Consider the following 27856-nt stretch of genomic DNA (forward strand, 5'->3'; position numbering starts at 1 on the left):
ATGGGGCTCCCGCGCGGGCCGTTCTTCTGGCTGCTGCTCCTGTTCACGGCTGCCTGCTCGGGGCTCCTCTTTGCCCTGTACTTCTCGGCGGTGCAGCGGTACCCGGGGCCAGCGGCCGGAGCCAGGTAGGGGCTGCCGCGCGCAGAGCGGGAGGGCGCAGGGGCGAGCAGGGCGCGGGGAGGGTGCCCAGCCCAGGGCTCCCCGGCGGCCCGCAGCCCTCAGCCCAACCTCCGCGTCGACCCCTCTGGGGCAGCTCTCAGCGAGGACTCGGGCCGCGGCCCTTTGTCGCCAGAACCCTCTCCCAGCCTTAACCTCGCGCTGCCCAGACCCCGCGGCCTTTGCCTGGGTCTAAGGAAGATCTCGCCCCTGTGCACTGGCGACCTGCCCCGGGCCCCCTTGTCGGTGAAGTCCTCCCCGGTCTGATGAGTACACCTTCTATTGTCGAAATCTGGCTGGGTCCCCGAAGCAGATAAAAACTTCCTTTTTTGTCGGGAACTCTCCCTCGGTAACGTCAGATTCTGCTTTTTGGGCAGGGGCCCAAGTCTCCGGTTTCCAACTTCGCGGGGACCCTCCGTCCGGCCGCGGCCAGTCGCCTTTCCCGCCCGCTGCGGTCTCTGTCCGCCCCGCGCCCGCTCCCTTCTCCCCGGCCTCCGCTCGCCGTGTCTGGATAAGCCCAGTGCGGGCGCGATCCGCGAAGAGGCGGGCGCCCGAGGGAACGAGGGGCAACTCCTGGCTCCGTCCGCGCTCTCCTCCCCGCGCCGCCTTCTGCGCTCCACTCCCTCCTCCTCCCTGGGAACTTTCCTGGGTGTCCCACGAGGAGAACCTGGGAGCCTGCCTCTAGCAGGTGGTGGTTCCAGTGACTGAAGAAGCCGCAAAACGATTTCGCTTAGCTTAAGAAAGGCGGACCAAGCCGTGCGAAGTCTGGGTTTGGGAGGAGGGAAGGGCCCGGCAGCCTCAGGGAGAGGCTTCCAGACCCAGCCTTTCCCTTCCTGGCGCTTTTCCATCTGCGCACCCCCTACCAACCTAGCTGGGGGCCTAACGGGATGAAAACAAAATAAGTATCTGGTCTCCACAGATGCAGTCAAAGGATACACCAAAAGTTGCAGAAGAATGTGAAACAGCTTGCCAGTGATCAGGAGTCCAGCACTCTTAGAACAAAGGGTGCTTGCCCCCCCACGGTGACTTAACGCCTGTAGTCCCAGCACTCTGGAAGGCGGAGGTGGCAGGATTGCTTGAGGCCAGGAATTCGAGGCTGTGAGCTGTGATTGCACTACTGCATTCCAGCCTGGGCGACAGAGCGAGACCCTGTCTCAAAAGAAAAGGAATCCTTGTCACTTTTATGTAAAGATGCTTAAAACACAAAGTATCTCAATGCAAAGAAATAATACATGTTTGATATAAGCCTGGGCAACATGGCGAAACCTCATCTTTACCAAAAATACAAAACTTACCCGGGGATGGTGGGGCATGCCTGTGCTTCTGTCTATTCGGGGAGCTGACCAAGAAGATCCCTTGAGTCCGGGAGGTCGAGGCTGCGGTGCGCTGTGATCGCGCCACTGCACTCCAGCCTGGGCAATATAGCAAGGTCCTGTCTCAAAAAAAAAAAAAAAAAAAAAAAAGAAGTTCGAGGTGATGGATATGCTAATTAGCTGGTTTGATTATTACACATTACATACACATATTGAAATATCACACTGTGGCTGGGCGCTTTGGCTCACGCCTGTAATCTCAGCATTTTGGGAGGCCGAGGCAGGTGGATCACCAGGTCAGGAGATCAAGACCATCCTGGCTAACACGGTGAAACGCCGTCTCTACTAAAAAATACAAAAAATTAGCCGGGCGTGGTGGCGGGCGCCTGTAGTCCTAGCTACTCTGGAGGCTGAGGCAGGAGAATGGCGTGAACCCGGGAGGTGGAGCTTGCAGTGAGCCAAGATCGCGCCACTGCACTCCAACCTGGGTGACAGAGCAAGACTCCGTCTCAAAAAAAAAAAAAAAAAAATCACACTGTACCCTGTACATATGTGCAAGTATGTGCCAGTCAAAAATAATTTTACAAAAAGGAAGAGACCTGATCTAGCAGCTCAGCCCCACTCTGCATGTGACATCCTGCCCCACCAACACCAAGGCCCTCTGGCTGCTCTGGACCACTGCCTATGGGGTAGCCCTGCTCCACAAGGAGCAGAAAAAAAAAAAAGGACTTCACCAAATGTGGTTCCTCGACCTTGGACTTCTCAGCCTCCATAACTATAAGAAATGAATTCCTTTCCTTATAAAAATAATCTTTTGGGGATAGTCTCACTCTGTCACCCAGGCTGGAGTACAGTGGGTCTATCTTGGCTCACTGTAACCTCCACCTCCTAAGCTAAAATGATTCTCCCACCTCAGCTTCCCAAGTAATACATTTTCTTTTTCTTTTTTTTTTTTTTTTTGAGACAGAGTCTCCCTCTGTCGCCCAGGCTGGAGTGCAGTGGCACCATCTCGGCTCACTGCAAGCTCTGCCTCCCGGGTTCATGCCATTCTCCTACCTCAGCCTCCTGAGTAGCTGGGATTACAGGCACCTGCCACCACATCCAGCTGATTTTTTTTATTGTTTAGTAGAGACAGGTTTTCACCGTGTGAGCCAGGATGGTCTCGATCTCCTGACCTCGTGATCCGTCCGCCTCGGCCTCCCAAAGTGCTGGGATTATAGGCATGAGCCACCACGCCCAGCCCCAAGTAATACATTTTTTAAAAAACACAAAATTATTTCAAGGTATCTAATACAACTTTAAGTATGAAGTTTACTATACTTCTATTATAATGCAACAATGCTTTTTTTTAAAAAAAGATCTTTCCTCTTTTCAAAATGTGGTATGACTCAAGCACCTGGCCGTTTCCTGCTGTTTCTCTGTATCTGCACTGTAGCTTAAACCGCAGTGCGGGGCAGGTCAGGACTCAGCCTTGCTGTGGGAGGTGGATATTTAGTCTGGGAGAGAGTGGGAGGTGGACGGCATTCTGGGCACAGCCAGCAGGCCACATGAGCTTCCCCAGCCAGGGACTGCAAACAGACATGCCTGGCTACAGGGGACAGTCCAGGAAGATGGGCAGCTGGGACAGGGTCTACACAGACCAAGGAGAGGGTTCTTTGGTGCAGATTAGAGTGGAGCCCAGTCTCGGCATTTCCTCATGGCAGAATCTGGATCAGTGGGTCCCCACCTGGGCATTCCTATTAAAAGTTGTTGTTGTTGTTGTTTAATAGGAGAGTAAGAATCAACATAGGGCTGCCAGTTACTATCCATTGTCAATGTTATGTTTTTAAAAAGAGAACATTTTAGGGTTAAGTATTAAGAATATGAAGGCTGGGCACGGTGGCTTGTGCCTGTAATCCTAGCACTTTGGGAGGCTGAGGCAGGTAGACTGCCTGAGCCCAGGAGTTTGAGACCAGCCTGAGCAACATGGCAAAACCCCATTTCTACTAAAAATACCGAAAAAAAAAAATAGCCAGGCCTGGTGACACATGCCTGTAAGCCACAGCTACTTGAGGGGCTGAGATGGGAGGATCGCTTGAGCCCAGGAGGTCGGGGCTGCAGTGAGCCAAGATCCTGCCACTGCACTCCAGCCTGAGTGACAAAGTGAGACCCTGTCTCAAAAAAAAAAAAAAAGGCTGGGCGCGGTGGCTCACGCTCGTAATCCCAGTACTTTGGGAGGCCAAGGCGGGTGGATTACAAGGTCAAGAGAGAGATCAAGACCATCCTGGCCAACATGGTGAAACTCGTCTCTACTAAAAATACAAAACTTAGCTGGGCGTGGTGGCATGCGCCTGTAGTCCCAGCTACTTGGGAAGCTGAGGCAGGAGAATCGCTTGAACCCGGGAAGTGGAGGTTGCAGTGAGCCGAGAGGCACCACTGTACTACTCCAGCCTGGTGACAGAGCAAGACTCCATCTTAAAAAAAAAAAATTGTGAGTAAAATTAACTTTCTGAAAAACACAGCACATGATCCGTATATCTCCTCAGGCTGGTAAAACCTCCCAGAAGAGCATGTGCAGGCTGGCCCCCTTCCTACGCCCTCCCAGGTGCCCCAGGCACTTGGATTCCTGAGAGGGAGGGGCTGGAAGGATTAGTGGGAGCCGGGCTGGGAGAAGTTGCTGAGCACCAGGGATACTCTGAAGTCACACCAGGCCTTCCTGAGGGTGGGGAGTTCAGGGCAGCAAAACTGAACTTGGGGGGTCCCCATCACCTCCTTTGCAGCTGTACCCCTGCCCCCCACCTGTCTCAACTCTGCCCTGTTCCACAGCTCCTCTGTCAGGCTCTCCAGCCTGGCTGCACAGCAGAATCACCTGGTTGGGGTGGGAGGGTAGGGACTGGACTCACCAATGCCCGGCCCCGACCCCAGAACAATCAGATCAGAATCTCAGGAGTCCGGGCTGAGCGATGGGGTTTTTCAAACCTCCCTGGGAGTTCTCATAGGCAACCTAGGCTGAGCCCACTGTCCTAGTTCCTTCTCAGAGGGGGTCATATTGTGCTCATGAGCAGGAACTACGGGATTATGTGGGCGGACAGGTGGACAGTCCAAGGGGGCAAGGGAGGGATAGGGGAAGGGATAAACTCTGCTCTTTCTGGGCCGTCCCTCCAGGGTCTTATAGGAAACCAAAGGGAGGCAGATCCTGGGTTCCCTTGTGGCTCAGCCGCCTCAGCACCTAGAAGCCAGTAACGAGAGACCTTTGTTTCTCTTGCAAGCTGCCAGCCCAGAGTCCCCTCCACCTGCTCCCTGTGGCTGCTGGGGTGAAGGGAGGGGTCTGAGAGAAGCCTGGCCACCCTTTTGAAAGGGTAAGGACCCCTGTTCCTTCCTTCATGTTTTCCTTCTGCCCTGATTCAGGGGCCACCTAGTGCCTGGGAATTGGGCATTGGGAGGGGACAGTAACACTATCCCGTTACTGCCCTCTAGAAGGGACACTAATAATAGAGGCTGACACAGCAAGATCCTTTCTCTTCCTCCTTTAGGAGGTAAAACTAGCTAATATTTAGAGAACACTTTTTTCTTTTTGAGACGGAGTTTTGCTCTTTTTTTTTTTTTTGTGAGAGGGAGTCTCGCTCTGTCGCCCAAACTGGAGTGCAGTGGCACGATCTCTGCTCACTGCAATCTCCGCCTCCTGGGTTCACACCATTCTCCTGCCTCAGCCTCCCAACTAGCTGGGACTACAGGTGCCCACCACCATGCCCAGCTAATTTTTGTATTTTTAGTAGAGATGCGGTTTCACCATGTTAGCTTGGACGGTCTCGATCTCCTGACTGCAATCTGCCCACCTTGGCCTCCCAAAGTGCTGGGATTACAGGCATGAGCCATCCCGCCCGGCCAGGAGTTTTGCTCTTTCACCCAGGCTGGAGCGCAGTGGTGTGATCTCGGCTCACCGCAACCTCCACCTTCCGGTTTCAAGCGATTCTCCTGCCTCAGCTTCCCAAGTAGCTGGGATTACAGGCATGTGCCAACACGCCCAGCTAAGTTTTTTTTTTTTTTTTTTTTTGAGACAAGGTCTCACTGTCATCTAGGCTGGAGTACAGTGGCACAATCACGTTCACTGCAGCCTTGACCCCTAGTCTCAAACAATCTTCTTGCCTCAGCCTCCTGAGTAGCTGGGACTACAGGTGCCTGCCACCATGCCCAGCTAATTTTTTAAATTTTGTAAACATGAGGTCTTGCTATGTTGCCCGCTCCAACCCCTGGTCCCAAGCGATCCTCCCACTTCAGCCTCCCAAAGCACTGGGATTACAGGTGTGAGCCACCACGATGAGCACAGACAGACTTTGTCCACCCCTAGAGCTAAGGGGGTCGGTCAGTCCAAAAGCTTCCAAGGGGTAGGTCAGAGCTGCTGACCCCTGCTTTTTTTTCTGCTTTTTCCCCCAGGGACATCACATCATTTCAAGCACTCTTTCAACCCAAGGCATCGAATTCTTGGACAGGAAAGGTAGAGTGGGCTACGGCTCTGTGGCAGTTTTGAGCACCCTCAAATTAGTGGGGAGGAGGGAAGAGGAGCAAATGAGAACGTTTTCATGAGATTGCTGGGCAGAAGCTCTTTGGAACGCCCTAAGTTACAGCTGAGCATCCGTCCCTTCAGGGCCTCTCAGACCTGACCAATACGGTTTCTTGTGGCCCAACAGCAGGGAAGGATGAATAAATATGTACTCATGGGGTGTAGCCAGCTGAACAGTTCTTCAGTCTTAAGATTGTATCTTAAATAGTCCTGTGAATTTTATATTCTACTCCTCAAAATATCTACTTCCTATAAAAGTCACATTTAAACTGCTCACCCTGGAGCAAACTCCAAGCTCTGGAAAGATGCCCTTGCTTGCCCATAAGGTTTGAGAAGTTTCAGGGCCCTGCCTCATAACCGTAAGTAACAGACAGCATTGATTTTGGGACTTTACCTGCGTTCTCTCCCTGAAGCCTTGCAGCAATCCTAGAATGTGCCCTTACAAATGAACAAAATGAAGCACCAAGAAGTTAAGTACCCTGCTTAGATAGTAAGAGGTATTCCTGGGGTTTGAGCCTCTTGTCTAGAACCTGGCTCAGAACCATTGCACGATACAGCCTCCCCCACCCCATCCCACTCCACCCCACCCTGGTTCCATGTGCTGCCGTTAAGCAGGATGATGACTGTGTTGTTCTGGATTAATACAGGCTTAAGAGGTGTTTTCCATGCCCAAGAGACTAAACTGGGTCATGTTGACTGGGGCTTCCGAGAGAAAGATTTCACTGCATGGTAGAGCTTAGTGACAGCCAAGCTGTTCAGAGACACAGCAAGTAGCCCTGGGCAGGTGATGGGGGCCCTGTCTTAAGAACAGAGGCCGCTGACATGGTGGCTCACACCTGTAATCCCAGCACTTTGGGAGGCTGAGGCGGGTGGATTGCCTGAGTTCAGGAGTTCGAGACCAGCCTGGGCAACACAGTGAAACCCCATCTCTACTAAAATACAAAAAATTAGCCTGGCATGGTGGCAGGCTCCTGTAATCCCAGCTACTTGGGAGGCTGAGGCAGAATTGCTTGAACCTGGGAGACGAAGGTTGCAGTGAGATGAGATCGTGCCACTGCACTCCATCGTGAGTGACAGAGCGAGACTCTGTCTCCACAAAAAAAAAAAAAAAAATACAGAGGCCAATGGACACTTGGCCGGCAGGCTGAAGAGAGGCCTTGAGCACCTTAGGAGTGCTTGGACCAGGTCATCTTCAAGCTTCCTAAAGTCTTTTCCACCTTGAGCCTTGAGCTGTTTGATGCTAATTGACATATGTCCCCACCTGGTCTAAAACAAAGGGTTTGAGGTGGCTTTTGGACACATATAAGAAGGCAAAAACGGCCAGGTGCGGTGGCTCACGCCTGTAATCCCAGCACTTTTGGGAGGCCGAGGTGGGTGGATCACTTGAGATCAGGAGTTCGAGACTAGCCTGGTCAACATGGTGAAACCCTGTCTCTACAAAAAATACAAAAAATTAGCCAGGCGTGGTGGCAGGCACCTGTAATCCCAGCTACTTGGGAGGCTAAGGCAGGAGAATCGCTTGAACCTGGGAGGTGGAGGTTGCAGTGAGCTGAGATCATGCCATTGTACTCCAGCCTGGGCAATAAGAGTGAAACTCCGTCTCAAAAAAAAAAAAAAAAAGAAAGAAAAAAAAGAATTTGTTAATTTGTTCCAACAAGATTGACATATTAGGAAACAATTTGAGCATCACAAAAATTTTGCATTTTTTTTTTTTTTTTTGAGATGGAGTTTCGCTCTTGTTGCCCAGGCTGGAGTGCAATGGCGCCATCTCAGCTCACTGCAACCTCTGCCTCCCAGGTTCAAGCAATTCTTGTGCCTCAGCCCCCCAAGTAGCTGGAATTACAGGCATGTGCCACCACGCCAGGCTAATTTTGTATTTTTAGTACAGACAGGGTTTCACCACGTTGCTCAGGCTGGTCTCAAACCCCTGAACTTAGGTGATCCGCCTGCCTCTGCTTCCCAAAGTGCTGGGATTATAGGCATGAGCCACCGTGGCCAGCCTGGATTTTCTTTTGGGTGGTTTTGTCAGTGAAAACTCTAGGTTAACATAGAAACCACACCCAACTCAGCAGAGCCACGTAGGAATACACAAAAAGTACACACATGAGCACCTGAAATCTCCATCAGCTTCACCTAGTGTGTTATGGTGAAGCTGCCCTAGTGAGCCTGGTGGCACAATTCCCTCTGATTTCAGACAACTTCTTTCCACCATTTCACAATATCACACAAACTGCCCCCTTCCGACACCCACTTCCACACCCACTTCCACATCAATCTCAAGTATTCTTTAACCATGGGACATCAGTAAAACTGTGCTTCTGTCTTTCTTTGATTTGTATCTTTGGTTTTATGCATTCCTGACAGCGTTTCAGTGTTATGTCACTCATCCCATTTTCTCATAAGCCCGTGGTTTTTCGTTTTGCTGTTGTTGTTTTGTTTTGTTTTTGAGATGGGGTCTCACTCTGTTGCCCAGGCTGGAGTGCAGTCTCAGTAGCTCACTGCAGCCTCAATCTCCGAAGTTCAAGCAATCCTTCCACCTTAGCTTCCCAAGTAGCTGGGACCATAGGTCTGGGCCACCATGCCTGGCTAATTAAAAAACATTTTTTTTGCAGACATGGGGTCTTGTTATGTTGACCAGGCCAATCTGGAAACTCCTGGCCTCAAGTTATCCTCCCGCCTTGACCTCCCAAAGCGCTGGCATTACAGGGGTGAGGCCCCATGCGCAGCGGCCCCATGGTCATGATTGCATAGCTCTGCATAGCATGGTGATATTTAGCCACTCATAAGTTGCATTATAGCAGAAATTACTGTACAGCTATTTCCTGCTTTGTCTTTTGATCAAACCAATGGCTTAACAAAGAGCCCCATTCAGGAGTAACAGAAGGCCCACCCAGGCCATGACTGTGTGCAATTCTGAACTTGTGGGGTCGCGGGCAGACAAGGCTGGGGCCTGTTTCCTGACCTCACCCTCCCTCAAGGCCCACAAGTACAGAGGTGCTGTGTTCCTTCCCCATGGCTGCTGGAATAAATGATCACAGCCTGGGGGGCTTCAATCCACAGAAATTGAATCGTCACAGTTCTGGAGCCCAGAAGCCCAGAATCAGGGTGCTGGCAGGGCCACGCTCCCTCCGAAGGCTCGAAGAAAGCCTCCCCTGCCTTTCCCCAGCTCTGGAGGCTCCACGTGCTCTTTGGCTTGTGGTGCATCGCACACATCCCTGCTTCATCATCACTTGGCCTCCTTCTAAGGATGCTAGTTAGGGCCCGACCTCACCCTATATGACCTCCTCTTAACTAATTCCATCTCCAAAGACCCTAGTTCCAACTAAGGTCACATTCCAAGGCTCTGGGTACTGTATTTTGGGGGGACACTTCCACTCCCTAAAGCCACCACTGGAAAGAAAGACCATCACGGATCTTCCTGGCAGCCTGTTCACACGCAAATCATACAGCGAGTACCAGCAGGGTTAGGGTGTGCATCCAGGGTGGCGACCTCAGCTCAGCCCAAGCTGAAACTACTCCACCAAAGGGCAGGCAGGTCAGACCCACACATCAGAAAATGCTCCAGAGTTTGCTCAAGTGTGAGGTGAAGGAGTATGAGGCCAGAGCCATCAGGCCAAGGGGACGTGGCCTCTGGGAGAGGAAGAGCAAGGCAGGCTAAATCCAGAAAGTTCCCAGACCCCCTAGCTGCCAGCTCAGTTCAAAAATGCAAGGATGGCCCCGATCTGGAGAGGACAGGGCAGGCCTCCCCTCACAACTCCCACCTCCCCTGCAGGGTCTGCGGGGTCCCACCCACCCCAGCTCCCACCTAACGGGGCTCAGCCCTCACCTTCTCACCCACAGGGCCAGGCCTGCCAACAGCTGCTTCACCTGGCCATTCAGCGGCACCCCCACTTCCGTGGCCTGTTCAATCTCTCCATTCCAGTGCTGCTGTGGGGGGACCTCTTCACCCCAGAGCTCTGGGACCACCTGAGCCAACACAAAGCCCCGTATGGCTGGCGGGGGCTCTCTCACCAAGGTAACCCGCGCCCGCTGTCTCTTACCTGCCTTCTGCCTCAGCTTCCTGCTCTTGACCCTGAGGTAGGCCAGGCCTCCCTGCACTCATAGCACTGGTGATGCAGGGTCTCCCTGTCCCCCTCTCCTCCCAGAAGCCCCAGCTATGCAACTCCTGCCTCACCTCCCTCCTCCGTCCAAGCACCCAGGGGTCAGTGAGACTCCTGGGGCTGACCCCGCCAGTGGCCCTCACTGTCCTGGGGCCTCCCTGGCAAGAAAGACTGCAGAGTCCAATGGTGACCAAGGACAGAGGCTGTGGGGCCTCAAACCACCTCACTCACAGTTGCTGCTGCAGGAACCCCCACACTGCAGGCCCAGAGCCCCCTCTACATTATACCTGCACCCAAACCCCCATAGGCCTCTGATTCTTTTCTTTTGCAATATACAGTCTTTTTTATTTTTGAGATGGAGTCTCACTCTGTCACTCAGGCTGGAGTGCAATGGCACAATCTCAGCTCATTGCAACCTCTGCCTCCCAGGTTCAAGTGATTCTTGTGCCTCAGCCTCCCAAGTAGCTGGGATTAGGCATGCACCACCACGCCTGGTTAATTTTTGTATTTTTAATAGAGACATGGTTTCACCATGTTGCCCAGGCTGGTCTCGAACTCCTGGCCTCAAGTGATTCGCCCGCCTCACCCTCCCAAAGTTCTGGTATTACAGGTGTGAGCCACCGTGCCCGGCCCAGTCTTTTTTTTTTTTTTTTTTGAGACGGAGTCTCGCTCTGTTGTCCAGGCTGGAGTGCAGTGGCGCAATCTTGGCTCACTGCAAGCTCCGCCTCTTGGGTTCACGCCATTCTCCTGTCTCAGCCTCTCCGAGTAGCTGGGACTACAGGTGCCCGCCACCGCGCCTGGCTAATTTTTTTTTTTTTTTGTATTTTTAGTAGAGACAGGGTTTCACCGTAGTCTCGATCTCCTGACCTTGTGATCCACCCGCCTCGGCCTCCCAAAGTGCTGGGATTACAAGCGTGGGCCACCGCGCCCAGCCCCGGCCCAGTCTTTTTTAAGCCCTGAACTCACTTCTCTAGGACTAGTCTTAAGAAGATAAGTTATTCAAGTTATTAAGACAAGTGAAGGCTGCCAAGCTCCCTCTTCCACTGTCAGCTTTTCAGTTCTCCCCCCACAGACATCTCCTTAGCCTCCCACCCTCTGTGCTTCTTGGGAGGGGCTAGGGTCAGGCCTCAGGGGAGATGGGGCACCAGAACCAGCCTAGGGAAGGCCCCAGGTGCCCCCGATGCCAGCCCTCCTCATGGCTGCTCCCCATCTGCACCCACAGTCATCGCCTCCACCCTGAGCCTTCTGAACGGCTCAGAGAGCGCCAAGCTGTTTGCCCCACCCAGGGACCCCCCTCCAAAGTGTATCCGGTGTGCCGTGGTGGGCAACGGAGGCATTCTGAATGGGTCCCGCCAGGGTCCCAACATTGATGCCCATGACTATGTGTTCAGGTATGAGGGGCAGGGGCTGGGGAGGGGTGGGAGGGAGAGTTGCCTGGAGGGTGGGGGTGTCTCCCCTAGGGACAGTGGGCTATGGCAGCAGTGGCCTGGGCGGAACAGCAGTTGTGACTGGCACACGGGCATGGACAAGGCAAAAACAAGCAGTAGGCCCTGAGGACGGAGCATGGGTGCCCATGCAGGGGACCCAGGAGGAAGCAGCCGCCAGGGCCAGCTCTACCCACTCACAGGGCGTCACCCCTTAAGGTCTGGAGGAGTGGGGGTCTGGCTGACAACTGGGCACTGGTACTGCTGTGGGCAGAAGGAGTGGTCGTACAGAGGCAGGGGGACAGGCCAGGCAGAGCCGTGAAGATGGAAGCAGAACAGATGGCCTGGTGTAACCACAGACACTGACGGGCCTCTGTGCTGACCAGACTCAATGGAGCTGTGATCAAAGGCTTCGAGCGCGATGTGGGCACCAAGACTTCCTTCTATGGTTTCACTGTGAACACAATGAAGAACTCCCTCGTCTCCTACCGGAACCTGGGCTTCACCTCCGTGCCTCAAGGACAGGTGAGGCCTCTGGCGGGCATGCCATTGTGGTTGACAATGGCACCGTTGTTCCTGGATTCCCCTCAGTGGGGGCCACAGGGCTCACACACCCTGGTCCAGTGGATGCAGAGGGGGTGCCAGGACTCTGGATGCACGAGACGGCCACTGAAGGTGAGGCGGGATCTGGTCCCGGACTCCCTGCTGATTCAGGCAGCACAGGACTCCACTGCAGCATGTGAATGGCCAGCATTTACCAAACGCTTGTGACTCGCCAGGCACTTTACAGAGACCATGCAACCCATGGTTTCTCTGGTGCGGGGATAAAAGCCTGGCACCTTTCATTCAGTGAGTCAGCGGTAGGGTCAGGATTTGAACCCAGTGTACCCCCCACCTCGAGAGCTGGCATTCTTTGGGGAGCTCAGCCTGTCCTAGCAACTCCCAGGGAAGGGGATTTATGGAGTTCCTCCTCCTAGCATGTTACAGGGCACACACACGGTCACCACAGCAGCCCTGAGTGGGACCCGTGTACCCATTTCCAGATGACAAAGCAGAGACGCTGAGAGGTTCAGGAACGTGTCCAAGGTCACCCAGCTGGAACCATCTAGATTTAGGACCCTCTGACCCCAGCTCTGGGGTTGTTTCCATTTCCCCACACTGGCCCCTGGAAGAATGATGTGTGGCCTCTCGAAATCTCACAATAACCCTGTGTAGGAAACTGAGGGTCAGAGACACTGAGGGACGTGCCCCAAGTGGCAGCCAGTGCATGGGAGCCAGCATCTGGCCCTACCTGCCGGCCTCCAGGTTCCTCCACCCACACCCAAGGGCCGTAACTGAAAGCTTCCCTCCTCAGGTGCTGTGAGTGCCACATGCAGGGTGAGGGGGATCCCAAGAAAAGGGGATCTGCAGTGCCGGAGGAAGCTGAGTTGGGTTTCTAGAAGCTTCCTCCCCTGACCAGAGGCTTAAGGAGTGTCCTACCATAGCGTCTACGCCACACTGAGTCCTCACATTAGAACCTCTCTTCTGCAAAGTGGAACAAAATAGAGCAGCTTTAGACTTTTGTTTTGTTTTGTTTTGAGACAGAGTCTCACTCTGTCACCCAGGCTAGAGTGCAATGGTGCAATCTCAGCTCACTGCAACGTCTGCCTCCTGGGTTCAAGCGATTCTCCTGCCTCAGCCTCTCAAGAAGCTGGGATTACAGGCACGCACCACCACACCCGGCTAATTTTTGTATTTTTAGTGGAGATGGGGTTTCACCATGTTGGCCAGGCTGGTCTTGAACTCCTGACCTCAAATGATCCGTCTGCCTCGGCCACCCAAAGTGTTGGGATTATAGGCGTGAGCCACCGCGCCCGGCCTTAAGTTTCAGTGTAGCCACAGTACGTGTATGAGTTATCTATTACTGTGTAACAAATGACCTCAAAACTTGGTGGCTTTAAACAACACACATTGATTATCTTGTGGTTTCAATAGGTCAGGAATTTGCGGGGAGCTTACTGGGAGGTTTTGGCTCAGGTGCAGATCATGGGCTGCATCATCTGAGAGACCCAAAAGCTTGACTGGGGCTGACATCAAGGTGGCGTCTCACAGGCCCTTGCCACTTGGGCCCCTGTAGGCTATTTGAGTGTCCTTACGACATGGCAGCTAACTTCATCCAGAGTGAGTGATCTCAGAACATAAAGGAAGCCACAGCACCTTTTATGACCTAGTCTCTAAGTCACACACCATCACTTTCCTCTTTATCAGAAAAATCCTGTGCATGAGTGGCTAAGCCCAGCCCATACTCCAGGGGATGGCAATTGGGTGCCACCTCCTGAAGGAGCATTAGAGGGTTTGTGGACCTACACTGAAACCAGTACAGCACCTCTGGGTGGGAATGAAAGGTATTTAAGGGAAATTCTCCAGTCGGCTCAGGGGGCAAGGTTGGGTGGAGGGCTGTCCACACTGAGCAGCTAAGCATAGCCTGGTTCCCCTCCGGGCTCATTGTCTCTGTTCTGACAGGACCTGCAGTATATCTTCATCCCCTCAGACATCCGAGACTATGTGATGCTGAGATCGGCCATTCTGGGCGTGCCTGTGCCCGAGGGCCTAGATAAAGGGGACAGGTGAGCAGCCAGGCTGTGGTGGTGTGGGGTATGGCGGAGGGGCAAGGGGCACTACGGTCATCTCCTTTTTGCTCCCAGGGCCCATCATGGGGTAAGAGGAGGTGGGTGAAGGGCAGCAAGAAAAGCCCTAAGAATTCAATCATCCCCAATGATTCATATAACTCAGCACTGGGAAATTCTACTTTTTGTCTACCCTTGGAAAGCCCAGGTGACCCTCCGGGTTCCCAGTAGCCCTCTGGGGGCAGTGGGCTGGGGGGCGGGAGAGGCAGCTCTTCTGAATGAGGCGAGCAGGTCTGGTTCCCCGGCTTCGGGCTGTGCTCTCCCTGCCCAGCCCAGCCGCCAGCGGCTCCAGGTCACAGACTGGGCCAGGTCTGCTGTCCCATTGAGCACACTGTGCTGGAAACGAGAGTTGGGGCCAGTCTGGGCCACTCCTCCTGCTGGGCATCCTTCCCAGGGTCATGCCCATGAAACAGGAGAGCAGACTGGAGGCCCAGCATCCTGAGAGGCGGAAACAATGGGCCCTTTTGTCTTCTTTCCCACCTTCCTGCACAACAGGCCTGGGTCCAGCGCTCTTGAGCCACGACCTGACCCTCATCTGAACCTCCTCCCGGGGGTTCTGAGACAATTTCTTGTCCCTGAGATCAGGTCCCTAAAAATCGATGCCACTGCTGTGGCCCAGACAACCAGCCCTCCTATCTCGGGGGTCTCGCTGAGGACATCTTGCCCGCCCCCCACAGAGTGGCTTTACAGGTGGTCCTTATGGGTTAAGGGCTCTAAAGCCAGGCCTTCCCCACCCCCCACCCCCGCCCCCGCCCCCGGTGATTACCCAACAATTGCTTCCACTGCTGGTCTGAGCTGGGCTTTGTGACACGCTGGGCTTGGGCCCCTGGGGGCTGCCTCAGAGACATCGGGTGGACCTAAGCCTCCCCAACACCAATGAGCTCCCCTTCCCACACCCCTAATCCGTCCCCTACCCAGTCTCCCTCCCAGTCCCGTTCCAACAACATTGTCACCCCACCAGGCCAGCAGCCTCACGAGAGCGCCGGAGGCTCAGCCCCTTCCCCCTCCCCCACGCGGGGGTCTTCCTCCCGACCCCTCTCCCACCCTCCCACCCCAAATGCCTCACAGCCCTCTTCCCGGACTTCCTCCCTGAACCCCAGTCCTCAGGTCCAACACGTGCCCCGCGGGGCTACCCAAACCCCCACCCCACCCACCTCCAAATCTCCCTCCCAGTCTGGTTTCAAATCTATCTCTCGAAACCCTTCCCTAACCCCCGCTGTGCCCCCCAAGTCCTTCTTCTACAGCCCTGCCACCTCATCTTCCTATATCGGGCCAATTCAGAACATCCCATCCTATATCACCCCCTATGTGCCCCGCTTTCTGAAGGAGCCCCCCTTTTTCCAGCCCCCCACAGCACCACTTCCCCAAAACCCATGCTTTGCCTGTCCCTCTGCCTGCCCTGCCCGGAAGCCCCCACCCCCTCCTGACTCCCTCTACTTACCTCTCCTTCCCCCGCCCCCCCACCACCCCCAGTTTCACTGCCCCTTCCCAACTCCCCCAGGTCTGTTCATGCCCCCCTCCTCTCTCTCCTACACCCCGCCCGTGGAGGTCCTGGTGAGCGGGAAGCCGCACGTGGTCCCCACCGTACTGCCTGCCACCTTCTACACCCCCTTCTCCCGCTACTACTCCCAGCCCCGCTCCTACCGCTCAGGGTACCGCGGCTACTCCGGCGCCCTGACCCTCTCCTCCATCTCCTCCTTGCAATACGACGGCTCTGGGCGCTCTGTCCACTTCTATCATGGGTCCTAGGCCGCACACCTATTTCGGACCAGAAGCCTCTGCCAGTAAATTCAAGCTGCTACATCCGGACTTCATCAGCTACCTGACAGAAAGGTACGGAGTGGTGTGCCTTAAGAACAGCGTCCCCTTCCTTCCCCCTTTTACACACCCAGCCCACATCCAGGCAGCGCCCTCGCACGAGCCCCACACATGACCAATAACCAGAGCTCCACTGTCCCGAGTGCTACGTGCAAAGCACTGTCACTTCATTTACTGTTTTATTTAGCACCTTGATAGAGGGAGTGTGATACATGTCAGTCACCAGGAAATGGACAGGAAACTCAGGATCTAACTCAAGGAGGTTTATTTACTAGGGACCGTTCACAAAGGCACAGACTGGGAGTTGGGGGAAAAGGTGCACAGCAGCAGTGGGGCTGTCAGCAGTGGGACATCAGAACCTTCAGGCCCAAACACAGCCAACACAAGGTGCGGGGAGGAACCCAGGGAACAGCCTCAACCCCCTTCCCTCCCTCCCCTCCCTCCTGCCAGGGGTTCTCAATGTGGATGTGCATATGGTCCTCATTTGGGGTTGTCACAAGGGTGGTGGGGGCAAGTGCCATCAGTGGGTAGAGGCCAGGGATGCTGCTGAACATCGCAAGAAGCACCTGGCCCCAAGTGTCAATAGCACTGAGACTGAGAAACCCTGCTGTGGACCAGAGGCTCGAATCCCAGGTCAGGGAGCAGTTGGAGAGGGGTGTGTGGATCTGGGGAGGCAAATGAAGCCCCTCTAATTAGTCCTGTGCTACAGAGGAAGACAGGCTCTGAGAGGTCAGGTGATCGGCCTGGCACAGTTTGATGTGAACTCGGGCCTGAGGGCAGAGCCCGTGGTCACACCCTGGCTTCACTCTTGGACTGTATGGGTCCAGTTACAGGGTCTGAGCTCCCTGTCCCTCACATGATTCCTACTGAATCAAGATGTGGGGCAGAGAGAAACTGCAGTCTCAGGCTAAATAAACAGGCCACCTATGCCCTTGGCAGTGTGGTTACTTAGTAGCTTGGGGTGAAAACAGGCTGTTGCCGAAAGGGGGAAGGATTTCACCTGTGGTTCCTTTCTCACCCCCCCACCCCCACACCCCAACCTTACCTAAGATCTCAAAGATCTTTGTATTTAGTCCATTTGGACCAAATAAAGAACTGATTGGAGTAGAAGGCCCTGAGTTTTTGAAGTTTTCCCACCTATTTGAATGTGTAGTTGTGAAGTGTGATGATAAAGCCATCAAGCTAGTGAGCTGAAACGTCTCTTTTTGCTTCCAGGTTCTTGAAATCAAAGTTGATTAACACAAACTTTGGAGACCTATATATGCCTAGTACCGGGGCTCTCATGCTGCTAACAGCTTTGCATACCTGTGACCAGGTAAGAAGCTTCTCTTCCAGAAGCCCATGCCGGCAGAACACAGGACAACAGAACCCAACAGGATCCCCTGATATCCCTTACCTTGGAGCTGGGACTCTGGGCCTCTGTTCGTGGAATCCCCAGCTCCAAGAGTGCTGCTGGTGCTGCTCACTTCCTTGCCCACAACCCAGGGGCCTTTGAAGGACAGGTCCTGGGCCAGCCTTGCCTTGGCTCCTGACATCTGCCCCAGGCTTCCTTCTTTCACTCTTCTCCAAGGCAGCCACTCAATATGGCACTGAAGGCTCAAATCATCAAACTGTCCTTGTGAAAGCCAATCTCCTCAACATACTGGGCCAAATAGGGACATTCTTTTATGGGGACATCCTAGAGCTGGGGTGGGGCAGCAGGTTTAGCCTCCCACACGCAACTACTTTGAAATCACCATAAGAGTCATTCCTGATGGGATGTGACCCATGTGAACCTTGTGGAGGCAGGGGCCAAGCAGCAGCTTTCAAGGAGAGGCCATGACCCACGCTAAAGCTGGTATGGAGAGCTGGAGGCCAAATGCCTCTCCACGACTCAGGCCTACATCTTTTCCCTCTTTTTTGAGATAGGGTCTCAACTCTGTCACCCAGGCTTAAGTGCAGTGGTGTGATGATACTCCCGCCTCAGCTTCCCAAGTAGCTGGGATCACAGGCATGTACTGCCACGCTCAGCTCACTTTTTTTTTTTTTTTTTACTTTTTGTAGAGACAGGGTCTCACCACATTGCCCAGGCTGGTCTCAAACTTCCAAGCTCAAGCGATCCTCCCACCTCAGCTTCCCAGCGTTGGGATTACAGGCGTGAGCCACCACACTGGGCCTTTTCCTATTCTGATGCAGGAGTGTCTTGACTGCAGTCCCCAATTAGGATGGGGAGAGAGTAGTAATGGGCTTTTGCCCCCACCCTCGAGTTCCAAACCCAGCTCTGGCAATCACCAGTTACGCCAAGTGGGGACACAGTGAGTCACCCCTGAATCCATCTCCCGACTTGCTAAGTGGGAATAAGCCTTAGACCATTATCCTTACCTCAGCAGGGGGACACCTTTCTAAACTCATGTCACTTCACCCAAGTGTCTGTACACACTAGACGCTCAATACTAATCCAATGACTATCCTTGCCCAGGTCAGTGCCTATGGGTTCATCACAAGCAACTACTGGAAATTTTCCGACCACTATTTCGAACGAAAAATGAAGCCATTGATATTCTATGCAAACCACGATCTGTCCCTGGAAGCTGCCCTGTGGAGGGACCTGCACAAGGCCGGCATCCTTCAGCTGTACCAGCGCTGACCCCAAGGCACTGAGCCCTTTGTTTCTTCCAGAGTTGCGTCCCTGATCCTCTCAACTAGCCAAAAGCTTTTTTCTTAACTTTTCAATCTTCACCTTCCCTTCTTGCCAACAGAGGGCACTGGGGTGAATTCACAATTATCATCGAAGTCTGTTCAATGTAGGACACCCCAGCTTGTCCCTGGCTCATCCAAGAAAACTCTTCTGTATCTAAAACAATCAATCTTGGCCAAGGGAAAATGGACTGCTTTGCTGGATTTGCACTGAGCAACTTCAGGAAATGTCAGTGGAGTGTTCAGTAAGATCAAACAGCAGTCCAGGTCAAAGACAAACACACACGCTCCAGCCCAAATCTTCCTGGTGGCACATCCTACCCCAGAGGCTAAAGTGATTCAAGGACTCCAGGACCCCTCTTAAGAGCCTTTCTAAGAACATGATAGGCTTACTTCTGCTTCATAATAAAGTGGGAGAAAAAAGCCAGAATATAACTTAAGACTAGATAACTGCGTACATGATGGACCACTTTTTTTTTTTTTTGGCTGGGTAGAGAAATCATATAAAACGCAGGCTGTTTAGCATGGAGATCACTCTCAGAACACTGGGGGTGGTCTGGCACTTGATGGGGGTTAGTTGCTTGGCAGCCTGCCACCGAGGGAAGTCCCATTAGAGATGTATCACCACCTTGTCACCAACAGGATGATGTTACCAGGTAATAAACCTTCATCCTCGTATCATGGCTTCAGTAAATTTGAACTTAGCTGACGGTAGTTTCCCAATTTTATTATAAGTGGTTTTAAATAAGTCTCATCCAAACAAGTTATCACACAGCACTTAACCAAGCCCTGGGATTTACTGTCTTGATGACTACATGGCTTTGCACAGTCTGAGATGCTTCAGTGTGCAAGGCAGCAGCGGTGGGGGGAGGGGAGTCTTCACAGGGACAGCTGGCGAGAGACTTCCCGAGGCACATCGATCGTGTTGGTCAATTTAGGGCATGTCTGGTTCTGTAGCTTTGAAAGGTGGATTCTTTCTATTAGCACACTTTACAAGAGGGATGGGGATTAACTCAGTCACCAGAAACGAAACACCACTTCAGAAATTCAGAGACCTCTGATCAACAGAACAGACATTTGGGCTTTAATTGCTAAAGCAGCTACCTACTTGGGGAAACCATGGCATTCTGCTGCCTGGACAGCAGGAATTAAGAGAGATTTCAGAGTTGCTGGCACGAGGACAAAGCCTCTCAGCTCGCTTCACCTTGGCAACCTTAAACAGTCCCTCCTTGGTCCCCATGATAGCAGTATGCTTCTTTGGATAGAATACTTGGTTTGGAAAGAATGTAGTCAAATGTAAGATATGTAAGTACCCCTCAACAGTCACAATCCATCCTAGTATCTTATATAGTGATCTTTTTTTTTTTTAATTTACAAAAGAGGTTTATTGGACTTACAGCTCCACATGGCTGGGAAGGCCTCACAATCATGGCAGAAGGTGAAAGCCACGTCTCACATGGCAGCAGATAAGAGAAAAAAAGGAAGTGATCTTTTAGTAAAGAAACCTGAGACTGGTAGTGGGCTTGGAGCCAGAGGATCGCTTAAGTCCAGGAGTTCGAGACCAGCCAGGGTAACAAATTGAGACCCCAACTTTAAAATTAAAAAACAAAAGAAAAACTAGCTGGGTGTGGTGGCTCACACCTGTAATCCTAGCACTTTGGGAGGCCAAGGTGGGTGGATTGCCTGAGCTCACGAGTTTGAGACCAACCTGGGCAACATGGTTGAAACCCTGTCTCTACTAAAACATAAAAAATTAGCCAGGTGTGGTGGCGTGCACCTGTAGTCCCAGTTACTTGGGAGGCTGAGGCACAAGAATTGCTTGAACCTGGGAGGTAGAGGTTGCAGAGATCATGCCACTGCACTCCCAGCCTGGGTGACAGAGCAAGACTATCTCAAAAAAAAAAAAAAAAAAAAAATCTCTCAAAAAAATGAAAAAAATTTAAATTAAAAAAAAAAAAAAAAGGCTGGGTGTGATGGCTCATGCCTGTAATCCCAGCACTTTGGGAGGCTGAGGCGGGCAGATCACGAGGTCAGGAGATAGAGACCATCCTGGCCAACATGGTGAAACCCAGTCTCTACTAAAGAAGGTACGCGCCTGTAGTCCCAGCATTCGGGAGGCTGAGCCAGGAGAATTGCTTGAACCCGGGAGGCAGAGGTTGCAGTGAGCCAAGATTGTACCACTTCACTCCAGCCTGGCGACAGAGTGGAACTCCGTCTCAAAAAATAAACAAAATAGAATAAAATAAAGCAAAAACATAAAATGTAAAAAAAAAAGGGGGGGGGGAGAGGAAGCTGATTGCCTTGGTGAGTCAACACTGGGTGTTTTCTGACCACTATTTGAAACAAAAAAGGAAATCACTGATATTCGATGCAAAGATCTGTTCCTGGAAGCCACTCTGCGGAGACACCAGGAGAACTTTTATCAATCCTTCATTGATTTGAAGTAAAAGTGCTAAAGCAATGGTTGTGGGTGGCAACCCATTAGCAGATCACAAAATCAATGTAGTGGGTAACTAAAAAAGAGAAAACACAAGACGGCATCCTGTGTAACTGGGGTTTTAAGCATTACTCTCTGAAACTCATGGCATCAGTTTCCTCTTAGGCGCTTCCAGCAGAGTATAATCATGTTCATTTCAGTTTACAATCCTTGCAGTCCCAGCGATTTGTGAGATTATACCCAGAACATCCACAGTGGAGGTCTGAAAATGTTCTTAGTTGTACTCTAATTTCACTAACTGCCAAAAGGTTTTCCAGAATAATCTCAGTTGCTTCATTCCTTTAAAGGTGAAGCCCGAAGAACGCATGGCGATCACTTTAGAAGAATAATTAGGGCCCGGGCGCGGTGGCTCACGCTTGTAATCCCCGCACTTTGGGAGGCTGAGGCGGGCGGATCACGAGGTCAGGAGATCGAGACCACGGTGAAACCCCATCTCTACTAAAAAAAACACAAAAAATTAGCCGGGCGTGGTGGCAGGCGCCTGTAGTCCCAGCTACTCGGAGAGGCTGAAGCAGGAGAATGGCGTGAACCCGAGAGGCGGAGCTTGCAGTGAGCCGAGATTGCGCCACTGCACTCCAGCCTGGGCGACAGAGCGAGACTCCGTCTCAAAAAAATAAAAAGAAGCCGGGCGCGGTGGCTCACGCTTGTAATCCCAGCACTTTGGGAGGCCGAGGCGGGTGGATCACGAGGTCAGGAGATCGAGACCACAGTGAAACCCCGTCTCTACTAAAAATACAAAAAATTAGCCGGGCGTGGTGGCGGGCGCCTGTAGTCCCAGCTACTCAGAGAGGCTGAGGCAGGAGAATGGCGTGAACCCAGGAGGCGGAGCTTGCAGTGAGCCGAGATCGCGCCACTGCACTCCAGCCTGGGCGACAGAGCGAGACTCCGTCTCAAAAAAAAAAAAAAATAAAAATAAAAAAATAAAAAGAAGAAGAACAATTAGCAGCAGAGGCAGGGCTGTGCTGATCCCATCTGGCATCGCTGGGAGCTAACCTATAAAACAGAAGAATAATTTGAAGTGACAGCCAAGGAAGTGACTCAAAACTGAATGCTATATAACAACTAATTTGGGAGAAAAAGGCAGTCAGTCTAAGAGCACTCCTTCTCACCACCAGCAGGCATGTGCGCGTTGGGGGAGCGTAACGGGGCACTATCACATCATTTTGGTGCAGGCTGGTGGGGATCCAGGATGACTCATTTTAAGGAGACAGTACCTCTGAGGGAGCAGTTTCTGGTAAGAGGCCAGTAAACAACTATCAGAAAGCACTCCCTCTGGATATAAACATTTCAAGTCAAATCTTCTGGTTTACTTGAGTTCTGTAGTCAAGTCCACTCAGCAGACAATAACTACTTGATAAGCTGCCCTTTTCACTGTTTTACGTGCAGGCTGTAAACTACTGGGGCCAGTTTTTAGGCTCATTAAATCTCACCCAGTATACAGCTTCTTTGGTGTCCAGCAAAAACACAACCTTAAATACAAAGAATTTGCACACACCTCCCATTTCAACAGAAAAGAAAGGCAATCTGTGTGCATTTCAGGCCTGGCATTCCAATGGGAACAAAGCTGGGCACCCCACCCTCCAGCACCACTTGGCTTCTTTCTTGCTGGCATGCCAGTCATGACATTCAGACAGGATCTAAGCTACAAACTTAGGAGACCTCCCTGGCGTCCTTAACAAAGCACATAGAAACCAAACAGCCGTGGTTTCCCCTAAATGTCAGCACCCTGGAGCAGAGGCGAGGTCAGTCATTAAGCATTCTCATTGCCACAAGCTGGCATACACCCTACATTCCAATCTGTTTCTAAGAGCACATTCATTTTCTTGAAATATGTAACAAGCACTTTCATTCCACAATAAGGGTATAAATCAAATCCTGCGCACTTGTGCATTTCTACCACCTCATACAGCCTGTACCCTCAGAGCCATAATCAAAGGCCTAGAGAAAGCAGGACAATCACTCATTTGCTTTTCATGTTTTAGAGGAATGATACTCTAGACTGGGCTCTCAGCAGGATATGCTGAGGGAAAAAAAAAAAGGGGAAAAAAAACAAAAACAAAAAAACCATGGAGCCAAACCCTTAAGCCTCAGAATAGATTACTTCCCTCAGTCTAGATTTTCAGACAGGGATAACTAACCATCATAGGCTTATGGGACTTCTTAGGGATATGAAAGATGTAAACAAAGCTTACAAACAGGAAAGCAATCATTTCACTTGTTTCCAGCAAAGCAGTTCAGTTTCGTCTCTTATTGCAGACACCTAGCAACAAAACGCTACTAAAGTCTCCCTGCCCCTTGGCATCCATTGCTTTAAGTCCAGAGCAGGGGAAGCAAAAAAGATTACCTCTCTCCCAAACCAAACCAAGCCTGTTTACCAGTTCGTCTACTTACATGCATTAAAGACATGGCACTTTGGGTCCGGGGTCCAGGTCCTGGTTCAGGGCAGCTGCCACACCGTGGCTACTAGAAGATCCTTTTCCGGCTTTGGAAACTGAGGCTGACTGCACCTGGGAAGGAAGAGAAATTAAGAAAAAAACCTACTTAAGAAGATACACGCAGAGTAACTCTCAAGTAGCTTAAAATTTCTGTAAGGCAAACTTGGGAAACTGAGTTTCAGACATTCAAATTCCACACAGAAAGGCCTTTCTTTGCCTTCAGACAGGGATAACTTGACATCATCATGGACTCAGCTCCCACCAACCTGCTGGCCCATAGCACTAACCGCCACAGCACATGCATACTATTTTTTTCTTATCAAATTGTTCACTTCTTTCATGCAAACTCTTTGTGGAGCAAGCATGTGACTTGCAGTTTTTTTTGTTTTGTTTTGTTTTGTTTTGTTTTTTTTGAAACATAGTTTCACTCTTGTTGCCCAGGCTGGAGTGCAGTGACGCGATCTCGGCTCACTGCAACCTCCACCTCCCAGGTTCAAGTGATTCTCCTGCCTCAGCCTCCTAAGTAAGTTGGGATTACAAGCATGCGCCACCACGCCAGGCTAATTTTGTATTTTTGGTAGAGACGGAGTTTCTCCATGTTGGTCAGGCTGGTCTCAAACTCCCAACCTCAGATGATCCACCTGCCTCGGCCTCCCAAAGTGCTGGGATTACAGGTGTCAGCCACCGTGCCCTCCAGGCTTTCAGTTTTTTAAGACAGAGGATTAGAGATTTGCCCAAGAGCTACTTAAAAATAGCCGGCACTATAATCTCACTATAATAAAATCCTTGCACTAAAAACGGATGAGATCATCTATTTCAAGCTTGTCTAACCCACAGCCTGCATGTGGCTCAGGACAGCTTTGAATGCAGCCCAACGCAAACTTATAAACTTTAGGACGGCTTTGAATGCAGCCCAACACAAATTTGTAAACTTTTTTAAAACATTATGAGATTTTTTTTTTTTTTTTTTTTTTTAGCTCATCAGCTATCATTAGTGTTAGTATATTTTATGTGTGGCCCAAGACAATTCTTCCAATGTGGCACAGGGAAGCCAAAAGATTGACACCCCTGATCTAGTTACTACCCATTTGCTCTTGGACTGGCCACATGATTCCTGGACTCCACTCCAGAGCCATTCTCACCCATGCCTGGAGGTGAGGCCCAGGAATGTGTATATTTTAACCCTTTGTAGGTGGCTATGATGTAATAGTCAAGTTTGGAAATCACTAACCCTGTTTCACAAATGAAGAAACAAGACTCTGGCGAGAAAATTGGCTGAGACTAGAGCTCAGATCTCTAATTAGCCTAATGTGTGGTATACAGGAGTTTCTCAACCTCAGCTCTACTGACATACTGGGTGGATCAATTATTCCTCACACAGGCTGTCGTGTGCATTGTAGGATATTTATTTATTTATTTATTTATTTATTTATTTATTTACAGAGTTTCGCTCTTGTCGCCTAGACTGGAGTACAATGGTGCGATCTCAGCTCACTGCAACCTCTGCCTCCTGGGTTCAAGAGATTCTCCTGCCTTAGTCTCCCAAGTAGCTGAGATTACAGGTGCCCACCACCACACCTAGCTAATTTTTGTATTTTTAGTACAGACAGGGTTTCACCATGTTGGCCAGGCTGGTCTCAAACTCGAACTCCTGACCTCAGGTGATCCACCCACTTCGGCCTCCCAAAGTGCTGGGATTACAGGCATGAGATAAATATCCAGGCCCGGCCAGGGTATTTATTAATGGTAGCATTCACCAGATGGCAGGAACACCATCCCTCCCCAGTTCACAACTGCCAGTCTAACTCAGTAACTGCTTGTATAACTTTGGGCAAGAGAACTCTCTACGCCTCACTTTTACTTACTCAGCAGCAGAGTAGGGAAAAAAATTTACCTCATATGGGGTTGATATTAGAAATACTATTTATGGCCGGGCGCGGTGGCTCACGCCTGTAATCCCAGCACTTTGCGAGGCTGAGGTGGGCAGATCACCTGAGGTCGGGAGTTCAAGACCAGCCTGACCAACATGGAGAAACCCCGTCTCTACTAAAAATACAAAATTAGCTACGCGTGGTGGCGCATGCCTGTAATCCTAGCTACTTGGGAGGCTGAGGCAGGAGACTAGCTTGAACCCAGGAGGCAGAGGGTGCGCTGAGCCAAGATCACACCATCGCACTCCAGCCTGGGAAACAAGAGCAAAACTCTGTCTCTAAACAAACAAAAAATACTCTTTGTTGGCCGGGCGCGGTGGCTCACGCCTGTAATCCCAGCACTTTGGGAGGCCGAGGCGGGCGGATCACGAGGTCAGGAGATCGAGACCATCCTGGCTAACACGGTGAAACCCCGTCTCTACTAAAAAATACAAAAAAATTAGGCGGGCGAGGTGGCGGGCGCCTGTAGTCCCAGCTACTCGGGAGGCTGAGGCAGGAGAACGGCGTGAACCCCGGGGGACGGAGCCTGCAGTGAGCCGAGATCGCGCCACTGCACTCCAGCCTGGGTGAAAGAGCGAGACGCCTTCTCAAAAAAAAAAAAAAAAAAAAAAAAAAACTCTTTGTGAGAGTGCTTGGCAAGGACCCTATCAAAAGGAATTCCATACTACTTCCATTATCTGGGCAATCATAACCCTGGAAGACCAACACATCCCCAAAACTAACAAACCAATTCTTAAAGGGGACCATAAGCACATTCAAGTCTATGAAAGAACTAAAAATCTCACCATTTACAGAAACTTCATCATGAAGATCCTTACACTTAATATCTTAAGGTGATGAGTTTTCACATGACTGTTTTCAAGGCCACAGCCAACACCTTCAATCTAAAAGAGAAGGATAACAGGCTTCATTCTAACAGAAACCACCTTAAGGTTTATTCTCCAGATTTGTATTAAACAGCTGAGCCTCAGCAAGTCAGACCTCCTCACAAAAGATACCATTTCAGACAGGGATAACTTTAAATCATCCTCAGCTCAGCCAATAACAAAGATTCCTAAATCCCAGCGATCCAAAATTCATTTGCCATGTCTCTTTCATCCCTGCATGCCCTAACGAGGATCCACGTTGGTTACAATGACACCTAGTGGCCCCAAATTACACGGGCAAAGACCCTACTCATTTTTATCATTAAAATAATTAGCATTCTGAATTCTGAGTAATTTCTTACCATAGCTGGCTTGTATGTCAACACGTATTCTCACACTTGAACTTCAGAATAAAGCAGGAGGTGAATGTATGTGATGGCACCAACTGTGCTTTCTCATTTCTAGTGACCACTCAGGCCCTGCCTGCACCCACTCTTACTCATGTTAGGGCTCCATCCATTACTCTGGTCCTTCAACCTGGCGCTCTGCTTTTCCCCGTCTCTGCAGATGCCAAACAAAGAAAGGCCTCTGGGGAAGGAAAAAAAGGCTCGTTGTTAAAACTACGGCTTTCCAGAAGTTTACAATCCTACTGACTCCTATCTGTAAAGTTAACTATAAACTACCGATTGGGGCCGTCCTCAAGGCACTCCAAGTGGAATCACGTCTTCACACGTTAACACTCCTGATGCTGAATTAAGAACCACCATCGTCAGTTTGCCCGTGCGCGGGCACCGAAGACCCCTGGGCATGCAGGCTCAGCACACGCGCGGCGGAGACGCACGGGGCTGCCCAGGTTGTTAGGCGCTCTCCCCCGCAGAAGCCGGCCCTATGACGCCGAGGACGGGCTTGAGCTCTCTCCCTTCACATAGTAACATCTTCTCGCCGTTTGGAAAACATTTTCTCATCCAATACTTTTAACCCTCCTAACCACCCTATGAGGGAGAAACCGAGCTTATCGTCACCACTTCGTCTCTGAGGAAGGGAAGCCAAGTGTGTTAGTGTCGTGTCAAGGAAGACCCCGTTTTCCCACTCAGTCAGCCTTACCATCATCATTAAAGGCCTGAGGCTGCTCGCCGTGCTCAACACCGACGGGAGCGGCCATGACTTCCAGCCACGCGGCCGACCTCGAAAAAAACGCGAGGCCGCGCCTGCGCGCAAGTCTTCCCGGCAATCTCTCCGGAACGCTCGCGATGTTGAGAAAGGGCTGATGGGAAATGTAGTTCAAAACTGCGGAGGCTGGGGGCTAGCCGCGTCCTCAGCGGGACCCTGGAGGTGGGGGTAAGATGGTGGCCGCCACCAGGGGCAGTGGAGGGTCCGGAGTGGGAAACCAGGCCTGTGAAGAACCACGGCTGTCAGAAAACGAAGCTGGAGGTT

The 27856-nt window shown here is 51.5% G+C and overlaps 3 protein-coding genes and 3 non-coding genes across 11 annotated transcripts; 2 read left to right on the forward strand and 4 right to left on the reverse strand.

The window, feature by feature from the left end:
• Positions 1 to 19371, forward strand: ST6GALNAC2 (ST6 N-acetylgalactosaminide alpha-2,6-sialyltransferase 2). 2 transcript variants are annotated; one of them, XM_055242172.2, is made up of 10 exons: positions 1 to 125; positions 5883 to 5943; positions 9850 to 10024; positions 11332 to 11500; positions 11920 to 12058; positions 14036 to 14139; positions 15949 to 16032; positions 17233 to 17332; positions 18061 to 18311; positions 18476 to 19371. In XM_055242172.2, the coding sequence occupies exons 1-10, from the start codon at positions 1 to 3 to the stop codon at positions 18543 to 18545; spliced, it is 1278 nt and encodes a 425-aa protein (XP_055098147.1). In that variant the 3' UTR covers positions 18546 to 19371. The 2 variants fall into 2 exon arrangements, with proteins under 2 accessions (XP_055098147.1, XP_055098148.1); XM_055242173.2 differs by lacking the exon at positions 18061 to 18311.
• Positions 119 to 27623, reverse strand: LOC129462303 (5E5 antigen-like). Of its 5 annotated transcripts, none has more exons than XM_063617173.1 (5): positions 27527 to 27623; positions 26785 to 27010; positions 26342 to 26440; positions 23582 to 23697; positions 119 to 1305 (listed from the first exon to the last, which is right to left on the reverse strand). In XM_063617173.1, coding segments are annotated over exons 4-5 (1089 nt in total). In that variant the 5' UTR covers positions 23584 to 23697; positions 26342 to 26440; positions 26785 to 27010; positions 27527 to 27623; the 3' UTR covers positions 119 to 218. The 5 variants fall into 5 exon arrangements, 3 of the variants coding, with proteins under 3 accessions (XP_063473243.1, XP_063473244.1, XP_063473245.1); XM_063617174.1 differs by lacking the exon at positions 27527 to 27623 and adding an exon at positions 27106 to 27516; XR_010115515.1 differs by lacking the exon at positions 119 to 1305 and adding an exon at positions 1321 to 1588.
• Positions 15024 to 15953, forward strand: LOC129462290 (uncharacterized). Its single transcript, XM_063617180.1, has one exon. It carries the CDS (start codon positions 15076 to 15078, stop codon positions 15946 to 15948), a length of 873 nt encoding a protein of 290 aa, XP_063473250.1. The 5' UTR covers positions 15024 to 15075; the 3' UTR covers positions 15949 to 15953.
• LOC129463316 (small nucleolar RNA R38) lies at positions 23271 to 23342 on the reverse strand. Its single transcript, XR_008651110.1, has one exon. It is a non-coding gene; the product is annotated as a small nucleolar RNA R38 (small nucleolar RNA).
• On the reverse strand, positions 23797 to 23880 carry LOC129463317 (small nucleolar RNA R38). Its single transcript, XR_008651111.1, has one exon. It is a non-coding gene; the product is annotated as a small nucleolar RNA R38 (small nucleolar RNA).
• LOC129463315 (small nucleolar RNA R38) lies at positions 26517 to 26594 on the reverse strand. Its single transcript, XR_008651109.1, has one exon. It is a non-coding gene; the product is annotated as a small nucleolar RNA R38 (small nucleolar RNA).
• Positions 27624 to 27856: the final 233 nt, after the last annotated feature.

The sequence above is a fragment of the Symphalangus syndactylus genome, chromosome 14 (assembly GCF_028878055.3).
Source record: "Symphalangus syndactylus isolate Jambi chromosome 14, NHGRI_mSymSyn1-v2.1_pri, whole genome shotgun sequence".
Lineage (NCBI taxonomy): Eukaryota > Metazoa > Chordata > Mammalia > Primates > Hylobatidae > Symphalangus > Symphalangus syndactylus.

Bases quoted from the DNA above. Each gene is read 5' to 3' on its own strand.
- ST6GALNAC2 (XM_055242172.2), top strand. From the start codon at position 1: ATGGGGCTCCCGCGCGGGCCGTTCTTCTGGCTGCTGCTCCTGTTCACG. The intron at 10,025-11,331 runs GTAACCCGCGCC...CTGCACCCACAG, and splicing joins GCGGGGGCTCTCTCACCAAG to TCATCGCCTCCACCCTGAGC. The intron at 11,501-11,919 runs GTATGAGGGGCA...TGTGCTGACCAG, and splicing joins GCCCATGACTATGTGTTCAG to ACTCAATGGAGCTGTGATCA.
- LOC129462290 (XM_063617180.1), top strand. From the start codon at position 15,076: ATGAGCTCCCCTTCCCACACCCCTAATCCGTCCCCTACCCAGTCTCCC.